General features: G+C 40.6%; 1 protein-coding gene across 2 annotated transcripts in view; it reads left to right on the forward strand.

Annotated features, from left to right (window-relative positions):
- Positions 1-6843, forward strand: part of LOC148428003 (chemokine-like protein TAFA-2) — a 66440-nt gene extending 59597 nt beyond the window's left edge. For both annotated transcript variants that reach the window (XM_088409199.1, XM_088409198.1), the window contains one exon: positions 6064-6843. In XM_088409199.1, the coding sequence (XP_088265325.1) occupies positions 6064-6075 (12 nt within the window). In that variant the 3' untranslated portion in view covers positions 6076-6843. The remainder of the gene's footprint in view (positions 1-6063) is intronic.
- The last annotated feature ends 6251 nt before the right edge of the window (positions 6844-13094 follow it).

Consider the following 13094-nt stretch of genomic DNA (forward strand, 5'->3'; position numbering starts at 1 on the left):
TAAACAGAATAACTTGTTAGAGATACTCAGCAATATTTTGCGATGAACAAAAATGTTATTCAATAAAAGAAGTATATACATTTTAATAGCGTAAATACATGTGTTCAATCACAGCATTTCTTTTTTTTTCTTTTACATAATCATAGGTTTAGTAAACACTATGTAAATTACACGGGGGTGTCGCTCAGACAGTAGGTCACCACATTTCGCCACCATCTTTTAGCTACGGAAAAAGCCGAAGGATGAAAACTTTGCAAACCTAATTCAAATCACATTTTTTATATCGCATCTTGTGTGCAGCTGAGTAAGTTTCTTGTTCGTATGTCAATCACTGATAAAACTAGAAGATGGAGAGGGAAAAGACGCTTTGCATGCGAATCGTAAATAGAAGGAAAAGGAAGAGAAGAATGGAGGAAAAGGAAAGATTGGAAAGTACAACATGGAGCACGATGATGGGTTTTGGATATGACCACCGTTTGAAGTCACTCACCACACACAAAAAGAAAACATCAACAACATACAAGTAGAATTTATCTCTGCAAAAAATTAATTCAATAAATAAATAAATAAGAATAAAAACAGTCTGGAAAATGGTGGATTTTTGATATGGAATCCAGACTGTTTTTGTACCGTTGTTAACCCCCATTTTCCTGGATTGCTGTTGCTGCTTCCTACTTACTGGTAAGAGTGTACAGTATTTGTGTTTGCGCTTAGAATTGATAAAGCATGGCTCCAAAAAGAGTAGGCCCCTTACTGATATTACAAAGTAGTTGTGTTTGGGGAAAACATTTATCCGTGCATCATTGTGGGAATTAACTGTCAGGGAGTCACTTAAAGTGATTTGAGCGAACTGAACAGAACATCATAGGTAGTTCTGAAACCTACATTAAAGCTTCAGTTCAATTTTTGCTCAGGAAACAGCCAAACTGGTACAAGCCAGACTGCGTGTCCCACTTCCACCCCGACTGCGTTATCGGTTCCTACATTATTCCTCTACCCGCCTTTTGTTTACGAGTTCTCATTTCTTCAGTTGTCTCTCGTTAAGTTATGTCCTCCCTCCACCCAATTGGTTCCGACATCAAACATAGAAGAAAAACAAGGGCATGGGGAATGAGGCACACACAGACTTCATTCCCACTTGCTTGATCTGCTTCCTCACACTTTGGTGGCACGCATTCCACTTCGCTGCGTAAACTGCTCACCTTGTCCCATACAGCACAGTGGGAACCCTCTTCACGTGCGCGCCCACCTGCTCGTTTCACTCTATATGCAGTTTGCGCGTCGTGTGTTCGTCCTGCCAGAGCGAGTGTGAACAGTGCCTGCGTCTGTACATAATGCATTGAGCCCACTGCCTGCTCTTCAGTGACCTGACCCAAGTGAGTTTCGAACTGTCCGTCACACACAGGCGTTTGAGAGAAACTCACCTCTCATCACTGCACACCTCTCTTCCTAACCTCCGTCCTGCTCTCTGTCTATTCGTCTTCCATTATTCATGGCTAGGTTTAGACCTTTGTTTTCACCCTTAATAATTGATTGGAGGTGTGGCCTAAGAAGTGAGAGTGCTCCTTTTTGGGTTAAAAAAAAAAGGGGGGGGGGGGGGGGCGCTGAGTACACGAGCCATCGCTTGCAGCCTTCTCGCGTTTTCAAAACACTCAGAGGCTCTCTGTCTCTTGGACATCGGGCTGATTAAGAATTCCCTCGCTATGTTTGCACTCATTCGAGCCACCCATCGCAAAGTGCATGGCACAATTTCTCCCTTGCGTGTACGTACAGTAACAACATACTTTACAAATATTGCCACTTTCGGGAAAAAAACTTTTTGTTCTGACAACATTTAATTTGCAGACAATTTATTTTCCATGCACAATCACTTCCTCTAAAAAGACATTTTGTCACTTGCTGTTGACTGAAAATGACATCGCTTGTGCTCAAGGTTCAGAAAACGAAAACATAGCCAAACCCAAACAACAGGTGAGCTGTGATTGGTGGTTACGTGATGTCATCTTTCGTCAACAGCCACTCGCTAAATGTGTTTTTACAGGCTTTAATTACACATGAAAAATAATTCAGTCACCAAATTGAGACAAAATAATCACTTTTACTGCTGAAAATTCCTAAATGGGTGTCCTCTCCCATTATGACAATGGTTATGTTGTTTTAATCTGACTACAAGTTTTGTTTTTTTGCATTTTTTTATGACAAATATTTTTCTTATGTTGCCAAAATCATTGATGTTAATACAGTAGTGCTTGGGGATACAAGTGACCTTACCCTTTGGGGTTTCAAAATATTAATTTTGAAATTGTTTTATTTATTTTGAATTCCCAGTCAAAAAAAGTGCTGTTGTAAACTCTAGTCGCTCCACAACAACCAGCAAAGTAGCATACGAACAAATATTCAAAAAAATGTATTTACTATCATGTCAAACGAAAAAATTAACAATTTAAGAGTTACATTTGTATTAGAACAACCATTTAGCTTTGCCTTGATAAAATATTGTATGTTAAGCTTAACAACACTTGTGCAAAATGTCATACACAAGATGGTTTGAGTTATATTGATTCAGACGTGTGCCAAAACAAACACACTTTTAGTTTCAAAGGAAAAACCTCTGCAATCAAACGAAACTTTTACTGTCACATGAAACTTGTTCCCCCTTTTGACTTGGCTTGAACACAATTATGTTTGAGTGACAGCTTAAGTAAACTGCACGGCGTGCAGTCTAAATGTTCTCTTTTGAATCATTTGCACATGACAGAATTGGGTTTAATGGGGCATTTGTGCTGCTGTACCCCATCGTGGGACGGAACCGACTGAATCCGGGCCAGTCCTGGGGTTATACTTCCTTTGCTATAGGAATTAAGGTGTGCGAATTCGACATTGCACAAGTAGAAGTCGCAAAACTCGCTGGTCCGTGCATCACGCAATAGCGCACGTTCACACAGCCGTGGCCCTTTGTGGAAAGGATCGTGCATGTGACATTTGCATGCATTGAAGACCGACATGCAAACAGAAGCATGCGATCCTCCCTTTACGGCGTGCCATTCAAATCTTTCTTAGAGGATAATGATCATTTATTTAATGAACTATCTTACACAGATTTTTTTTGGTTTAATTTGATTGACAGATGTATATAAATTCAAGTATGACCAAATATTATGGAGGATTATCACATTGTTGTCAAATGTAAGTCGCCATCCATTCAATGTTAAAATTCATCCACTGATTCTATTTCTAGAATAGAGAGGAATCGACGGTTTCAGGCCGCAACGTTTCAGGGCTGATACTATAACTGACAATTCATGAAGTTTCAAAGAGCACAAATAGGTTTCATTCAGGTCTTCAATCAATGGTTTGTGCGTGCCTGACCTCGGTGTGCGCACCTTGCGTGTTAAATGATATGTTTGCCAAATGATGAAATGGCGTCTTTTTTTTCTCCTTGTTAGGCCGAGGTCAAGATGCACAGGCATCCAGATCAATATCTCCGCACGCATTCTTATAGTCCCATTAAGACCCGCTCGTAAATTGAAATTGACGACGGACTGGAGAGAGCGAGAGATAAGAGGGAGACACGATGAGAGCTGTAAAAGGAAAGCGGGAGCCAAATAGAAAAAAATAAGTGGAGACTCTAGAGGAATACAGAAGCCAGAGGTGGGTGGAAGATATAGCAATATCGGAAATCGTCAAAAACAAGAACATTGTACCTGGTCAGCTAACGGGGAACTTGAGCTTGTGCCCTGGCTGCATCACAGCACAGACAGGAATACAAAGGATGTTTTGGCACTCTCGGTCGTTGGCTTCATCCCCGCCTGGGAGCAGAGATGAGGTGGGGAGGAGGAGGGTAAAGGGAGGAGAAAGGGAGGGGACAGAAGACAGCTTGATCAATGCCAAATAATGTCATATGGATGAGCAGCCAGACATCGCTGAACTGCCAAGACACTCGGCTATCATTGACCACAATGTACTGTACGCTTGAATCACATTCAGCATGGGCGTCATTCATGAGAAAATGTAGATACGCTACATGCTGCCTAACCGTAGAGCGCCGCTATAGAACAAACATTCATTCATTCAGCCCTCATGTTGGCCACTCATCCTCATGAGGGTCACAGACATGATGGCGCTTAACCCAGCTGCCTTTGGGCAGTCGTAGGGCACACAAAGATGAACAACCCTTCATACTCATAATCGCACCTAAGGATGATTTACAGTCTTCAATATACCTACTATGCATGTGTTTGGAAAGTGGGCGGAAACCCTAATACCCGGAGAAAACCCATGCATGCAAAGCCCACGCGGAGGCCAGAGGCAGGCATGCAGACATGATAACCAGTCTGCCACCGTTCCGCCCTGTTGAACAAACTGTGCACTTTGAAATTCATTCCTCTATTCTGGTCTCCTGCATTTTTTTATTTTAGCTGAATTTTGATCAACAACAAAGATTAACTTCTGATACATATAAACATACTTGTTAAAAGGGAAATTGCAAGACTAATCAAATAACATTTCAAGATGCTTAGCGTTGCTGAATTAATCAATGCAGACCCTGAAGTTTTGCTTGAATCTAGAAAGGCCCATATATTGACAGTTTAAACTTTCCACTCCGAAATATATGTTAATTTCTTATGAAATAGGAGTTCTATGGTACCGATATTTATAACTCAAAAGGCAAACATATTGTTTACTGAAGCCGCACCGCTCACCGTGTGGCTGCGTCCCCTTCATGAGGACGTTCAATGATTGGCAGCCTCGAGAAATCCTTCACCTTGACCGCTCATGAGGATTGCGGAGCGCTGGAGGTTACCTCAGCCAGGTGAATGAAGGAACCAAAATAGAGGTTTTACTGACTTTAAAACGCAAATCTGTCAAGAGGCCACACTCGGTATGAGCCATTCCTCTTATCAAGTCGGTCTCGTGAGAAACCAGTATTCATAACAATAGTTCTACCTGTTAATCTACCTGTGTCCTCCCAAACACCTGTGTTTGCCACGTGGGCATTTTCTACAGTAAAACAATGTTACTGTTAAATGAAATGTTGCTGTTTACTTGGCCGACTCAGTGCAAAATATCACCTCCTCAACTGCGGAACGAAACTAAAAGACGTGGGCACGGTCGGTGTGTAGTTTTGGGGAGTACAACAAAGTAGTGGTGAATACTATATTCCATATATCCAATATTACACATACACATATCTTATCTCAGAAAGAGAAAATTAATTCATCCTTATGACGATATTGCAGATTTACAAATCACGTGTGTGTGTAGAATGCACTGGCATGACAACAAACACACATTGACACTTTGATCAGGTGCGGGATGAGATGCCTGAAGTCAATGGGAATGGGACCCAGCAGCGAGGGAGCCACAAAGCCAGCCCAGATACACTAGAACCATCCCAGCTGCCAACTGAGAGAAAAACGCTTTTTCTGTGCTCTCTGGGTAATGGCTGGCCTTCAACTCTTGGCACCTGCCATGCACAAAAGACTGACTCCCTCAAAAGAAAGTACAGGAGGACGGCCCAGCTTGTCTTGGCGTTCAGGGGATCGTGGCACAAAAAAGCCACGCGGGGAAACAGACAAAAGATGACATGAAAACCCAGAGCTGTTACAGCCGCATATACAACAATTTGGGACATTAGCAGGTTGGCAAGTTCACCTAAAAGCTGGAAATGGCTTAAAAGCAGGTGGACGGACTAAGAAAAATGGAAGATGGTAAAGAGACCTGATGATTATTGCAATGGTCTCCGCAAACACACAAAACGACACGGCAGCACACCAGGTGCTAAGAGTGAGGCTGACTGCCGATACGCCAGCTGCATCCTGTTTAGTCGTGTGCCAGTAGAGAGCATGCCGGCCATGTGCTTGTTGCTCTTATAACAAGCATCACTTTCCATAATTCTCTAAGAGGTGACTGCACCACTCTCTAATTTTCACAACTGAAGTGATATGTACCAGCAGTAATTCAACTTCCTCTACTCTGAATTTTTAGTTTCATGTGGATTGCAGAGCCTTTTTTTTTTTCCATTCCAGCATGTTGAACTTTACGTTTGTCTTTCATTTTTAGGTAACCCGATAGTTCAAGAACAAGTTCAAGTACTGTGGCGGCTGCAGTGAGTTTGCAACGCAACGGACCTCGTGGCACAGTGCAGGTGTACTCCTATAGACTTGAGTGAAGATTTTGTTTCATTTCTCTGAGGATGTCCGAGGAATGGCGGCTGAAAAGCCGGGACTTTTATGTCACACGGCTGGCCCAGACTTGCATTTCGGTGCTTGGCTGCTAAGGACCGCAAAACACAACACCCTTTACTGAGACGGTAACTTCAAAAAGTGTACTATGACCTGAAACTACTGGGCAAAAGACACCCCGCCGCCCAGCCAGTTGTATTATTCAAACTTCCTCTATGGATTAGTAGTGATCCGTGTACACGCAAGAAATTATTGGGCTCTGGATTTTAGAAATAAAATATGAATAGAAAAATGGTTTATATATCTGTCGTATATGCTATAAAATGGAACGCATATGACATTTTCAAATCTGTCAAAATGTTATGGGAAATCAGAACCTCTCCTTCAAAGGAATACTTTACCTTGAATAGTTTGTGGATTACCTCTTTGTTTTTGTTGTTTTTTATAATGGGACGTCTTTTTTTCTGCTCAAGGTTGAGTTTAGACCGATATCAAATAAGTGTTATGTTATACATATAAAAATGCTCCATGGATTCAATGAGGCTAAAAGTGAATTGATGCGCAAATGGTTTTATTATCTGTGTTTTTAAACGCCTGTTAACTGCTATTGAGTATGTGTCAGTATTATATGAAATAAATAAAGCCTTTCAAAAGGAAATGGAAATCTATTTTTCTACATATCATGTTGGCAATGCGGTCGATCACGTTGGCATTGCGGTTGAGGAGGATGTGAACCCAAATGCAGGGAAGCAGACGTGCACCAAAAATAGTCATTTAATTTGGCAAAGATGAAATCAAACAAATATAAAGGAAAGCTGATTGGCTGATACAAAGGGAACAGGTTGATGAGGATAGGTGGACACAATCACTTACCAAGACACTGACACAAAGGGACCTGAAAACATGAACTTTAACAAACCAAATTACCAAGAACCCAGAACATGAATGGCACGAGGGACAAGACAAGATTAACTAAGTAAACAAGTCCTTAACCAACCAGGCATGGGTAGATATGAGCAATATATAGTGATTTTGAAAAGGACAGTTATTTAAAACCATCCAAAACCGGTCAAAACATTTTCCCCTCCTGCGTCGTCTGCCTTAACGGGCAATCGCAGCATGCAGCGAGAGCTTCCTCTCATTGTGTATCATACGTGAGTCCTCTCCGGCTGCAGCAGCCAATCACATTGTCCACTTCCTGATTTGTCAGCTTCAGTACCACTGCAAGTTTGCTACTGCCGCTAAATACCGTGGGTAACATGGACAACGTGTTTATGCGTACCGTCAGGTTCTGATATTGTCCCATGCTTATAACCAACGCAAACCTACAACATAACAACATGAAATCCAATGCTCTCTCAAAAGTCAAATAAAATATCAGAACAATGTTTTGGTCGGTCATTCATTCAATTAAAAAAAAACAAACCACAGATCTTCTCTTGAGATCTCTGTGTTCTGTGGTCACCTGTGAAAATGAACCTCTTAGTCACAAATAGAAATGCGACAACCATCTCAAGGTCAGAATCAGGTTTTTCCTTCCACATGGTGTCTTCCAAGGGTCTCTTCGAGGTGTTTCTCACACTTGTTTCTAAAAGAAAATTAATTTGGATGTCTTATCTTTTACTTTGATTGTTTAAGATCCTAGGTCATGATATTTCTACACTTTCTGCAGCAAAATTACATTTCTTATTAAACATGAGTTTTATGGTATTTTAATTTCTACTCAGAAAGTGAAATGTCTCGTTGGCTAACCACGCTTTTCACCATTTGGCCGCCACACCTTTATGATGTCGTTCAATGCTGCCGGTCACGGAACATCACCCATCATCTTGACCGCGTTTCCTCCCAAACTTCGTGCCGTGAAAGGAGGAGCCAAAAACAGACGTTTTACTGACATTAAAATGCAAAACGATGTCTATAGATTACCCTCACTGACACACGTTTCCCCCATCAAATTGCTCACCGTTGGAACCAATAATAACAGTTCCGCCTGCACAAGATGTCACTAAATGTCTGGCTGTGTGCGCTCAAACACACATTTTCACCTCTTCTGCATTTTCTACAGTAAAACGTTGTAACTCATAAATGAATGTGGCTTTTTACTCTCCTCCTCAACTTTGGATCCAAAACGAAGAGGCAAAAAGAGGCAAACAAGGTTGGCATGAATTTACTCTTGCATGTGCGGTGTAGGGGAGGTGCGAATTTCTTCTGTCGTCATAGTTTTCTCTCGAGCCATGTTCATCTGCTCAGGAGGGGCTGGTGTGGGTGTGCAGAATAAACGAGGAATGCTTAGAAATGCGTCAATGCAGGAAAATAATACTTTAAGGGTGTTTAAGGTGAGAAATCAACATTGTAACATGGTTAAAAGGTCCAAAAGCTGACTTTTCTTGATCTGGCCCCTTTTAAGTGTATCTGTGATTGTCGGAAGGAGAAATTGAAATGGTTTATCAATAAAACCTGCATCCAAGTGTGCTTTGGTTGCACTGGTTGTATCAAAGCAAGCGCATAATAACATTTGGAATCTATTTGTCGAAATACCATGACAGCCATGCTTGCCTCCAGGAGGCGAAGCAGTGAAATGGCAAGCCGTCACAGCCCAGCCGTCAGTTTTCTTTTTTTTTTTTAAATTTAATTTTTTTGGTCCGTTTCTTACTACGTCATTCTCTGTGGGGGTTTTTTCCTCTGTCATGCAATGCAATGCCTTGCAATGTCATCTTTTGCATGTGTGTTCCAAAGCCAGAGCTCACTTCCTAATTGCATGCCTATGTACGTCAAAATTACAAATTTAGTTAGCGTGCGGCTAAGTTACATATGTAAGTGCAATAACCACACCAGGAGTCACAGAAGAACAGACTGTTCTAATTAAATAAGAAGACCTGGTGTGTTTACGGCTTTTACAGGAATTTGACAACTTTAATTTTTGCACCTTGTTGTTCACAGTTTGCAAGGTGTTTCTTGAACCCCACCTCAATTCAAAAACAGATCAGTCTTGTGAGGTTCCTGTAAATTGTCTTTTCGTTGCTGTGCAGTTTCACAAAAAGTTTCACACGGTTGCTGAGGCGAGGCATCAGGTGGAGCTTCAAGTCTCCTCATAGCTGCCTGGCAATTTTGATCTTCAGCAAGAAGGCAATGTATTAATCTTGTCATGTGAGACAATGCTACACGTACGACTCAAATGAGTTAATGGGCTATGTTATCCAGAGAATTGCCATGTACAAAAAAATGATTGCATCTCAAAACAGATGGCGGGCTCAAAGATGACACCGTTGGAGGATTGCAAAGATGTTCATTTCTTTGGGAGACTGCTGATAATTTGACATTTATTTGAAGCGAATTAAGACTTGGCCAGTTCACCGTTTGTAGTTTTACTTTGCTCACTGAATAGGTTCAGACTTAGAAGTGAAGAAAAGCCAACCGGATGCTTAAATGGTAAATGGACTTTTATTTATTTATATTGTGTCTTTCTACCTCAGCCACTCAAATCGCTTTGCAATAACCAATCATTTACTTGCTGTTGGTTTATCTACTGATGCAACTGGGGGTTCAGTATCTTGCTCAAGGACAATTCGACATGGTCACAATGCTCAGGGGAATAAACCCACAACCTCTCGGTTGGGAAATGACCACTCCACCGCTATGCCATGCCAGTGCTTCACATTTGAACCATAACTTTCTTTTCGTGCATCTAAGAATCATTAGAAATGCAGCCAGAAAGCTGAGCATTTCTGGCGAGGTGTTTCCAATGTAAGATTGTGAGGGTAGGTGGTGCCAATTTGTTGACGGAGTTAATATTAGGCGGCAAACTGTTCAAATTACGGGCATCAAGACGAGGGAAAAGTAACAAAACAACAGACTTGGAGACTAGTCTTCTCTTTCACACCATCAGAGCCAACTGCCCGCAACTCCATGGGGTTTTTATTAGACACACTCACACACAGGTGAAAGACATTAGCATAATGACATTGCATGGTTACCTAAACATTTAAACAAAAATAACTTGCCCAAGTTTCCATGAAAAATAAAACATAGATTGTTACAAATTAGAGAGCATCGCACAACACAATTGATTCTCAGTTTTATGAACAAGGTTTCGCAAGGCTTGCATTCAACGAGTGGTAGCTGCATGGGTCAGCAAAAGAAAAGCGAGTACTGTACGGTACTCACTCAGGCAGTGACTAGACTCGTGTTCAATCACCACTTACACAGTAGGACCTTAAACATCTTTAGGAATATTAAACGCACTGCACATTGCAAGGACCGTGAACACATTGCAGTGACTGTAAAAACATTTTATAATATACTTGATAAGCCAAAATCGGAACAGCTGCATGTGAACAATATGTCGGGGCAGGGTATACAAATTCTACTACAGTATATTGTCACAACGCTGGGACTGGGAAAAAAAAAGGGTTGATCATTTTGAGTGCGTTGACTTTTTTGGAACTGCTGAACTATCATGGAAGATACCATTTAGCATTAGCTAGTAAGTAACATAACCGCCGGTTAGCAGAATGGCTCACGATGACATGTGTTATAGTTACTGGTGAGAATTTATTGCATGTATTTTATTTTTTTTTCACCAAGTAATGTAGTGTCTCATATTTAATTTTGAATATCTGGTCACCCTAGCTTGGAAACAACTTTGTTCACAAAGTAAAATAGGGCTAATCAATAAAAAGCTTTGTAGAAGTTTCCTCGTTATTTTTCATTACCCTGAAAGCACCCAGAATTGGCAGGCTCATTCCACATTAAAGAATTTTCTTCACAGCATAGGCTCAAACAGAAAAGAAAACTTGCAAACTTAAAAATAAGATTTGTTAAGCTCCAAGTACTGCTCTGAAATTGTCAAACTAATATGCAATTTAAACTTCAAAATGATCACTCCAACAATATATGTAGTTCAAAGTGATTTGAATGCAAGCTTCTTTTTTTTTTTTTTTAATATCCACTTTACTTCCTCGCAGTCATTTGTGCTTCCATGGGATCAAACAAGTCAGACGTTTCATTGTTCTTTTGACCAATGCTTCTCTGGCTTGGCTCCAGCATCATTCATTCCCATTCAATGCAGCATCCGGTTTTGTGCTGTGCGAGAGTCGCACCGTAGCCCTGCTCTTGTCTGATTCTTTTGCTCTTGACACACACATTAAGACATGAGAGGATGGTGCGGCAAGTCAAAGGCAAACAGAGTCACTGAAATAATGGAAGAGGGAGGCCTGCGACGCTGGTGGGAAGCGATGGCCTAAAAATAACACCGATTCTGTCGTGAGACTTGGAGAACACAGGCCATCTGAGCAGGTTACAAAATGAACTCAACAGATCAGGATGACATATAACAGCAGAGAGACTGGGTGCGTCATACCAGGATTGTGTACATGTGCGTATTGGAAACACGGCACAAGCATGCGTGCGGGTGTGTGAATGCGTCAAGGGGGCTGATAAGCAACATGGGCCCAAGGAGTTCGGCACATGGTGGTCTCAACCTGTCATTTCACTCCAGAACACTTCCTGCAAGTGACTCGCACTCACACGAAGGCACGCAACCCTGAACTTGACGATGATATTTGTGTCACTGAAAGCATACTGTACGGTGCAAAGGAAGTGAAAGTCACATTTTTCTCAACGTAGGCCTCGATTGTGGTTGAGACTCTTGGGAGCTTCGCGCTCACTTTAAGATATCAATGGAACTGACAAAAGTTGACATGCATGTATTTTTCTCTCAGTACCACACCAGCATGACTGTACTTCCTGTAAGTCAACAACAATCTATCAATATCAAATTTGGTTTAGCACAATTACAGTTAAGTTTCACTGTAAAACTGTTGTTTTCAGTTAAGATTCAAAGTATTTATTGTCATGTGAGCCGTCAGTGTAGAAACAAGTTTAAGGACCGGGTTAAGTCAAATACAAGGGCGAAACATTTTCTTATTATTGAATTATTGTAGTATTTCAGTGGTTCTAAACCTTTTTTTAGTTATGTGCTCTCTGAGAAATCTGTTTTTAGCCAAGTACCCCTTAACCCATGCAAAGCATTTTGGGGTTTAAAAAAAAGACCTAAAAGATGCCATCAGTGTCTGATTTATCAAACTTTAAGCCCATTCAAACTTCATTTGTATTGGACCTCCAAAAAATATTCAACCAAAAGTGTCCTCTTTTGGAGCACAGAAAAAAAACTGTTATCACAAATGAATAACTTAATAATTAATAAATGTTGTACCATCAATACAATGTGTCAGACCTTTTCTAAATAAACTCAAATATTCAACATTAAGCGTCCTGTTTTGGGATTACAGTAGGGATCTCTTCATAAAAATAAATCATGAACTATTAATAAATATTTATCCCCCCAAAATAATTAACATAAAGTGTCAGACCTGTTCTCAAAAATAAATAATTGAAATAAATATTTGTCCATAGACAAATATTCATCTTAAAGTGTTCTCTTTGGGATCATTTTAGAGATGTGTTCACAAAAACAAATCATGAACAGGTAACGAGAGATGGCATGTGATAATATGGGTCATACCATTCTATTATGAGGGATAATCTATCTTTTCGCAAAAATGAAATTGAATAAGCTACTGAACATAAAATTCGTCTTACGAACTTAAATTTTCCTAAAATATAGATTTAGATTTTCCTATATAATTATTTTAAAAGGATTTTTGCATGTTTGTTTGTTGTATTTAAAAGTAGTCCCTGAAGTTCCTTCAAGTACCCCCAGTGATACTAGTACCCCCGTTTGAGAACCGCTGTACTATTCAAGTCAAAATACGACATACCACGGGAAGAGTCCTGTTTACAAACATGCCAAATTTGTGACTAAAAATAAAATAATTAAGTACGTAAACACGAGGCTTCAAAATCGTGAAAAATGCTCTGTGGGTGTGTCCACCGAATGTGCTGACTACA

Source organism: Hippichthys cyanospilos, chromosome 2, assembly GCF_059441005.1.
Source record: "Hippichthys cyanospilos isolate Australia breed blue-spotted pipefish chromosome 2, RoL_Hcya_1.0, whole genome shotgun sequence".
NCBI lineage: Eukaryota > Metazoa > Chordata > Actinopteri > Syngnathiformes > Syngnathidae > Hippichthys > Hippichthys cyanospilos.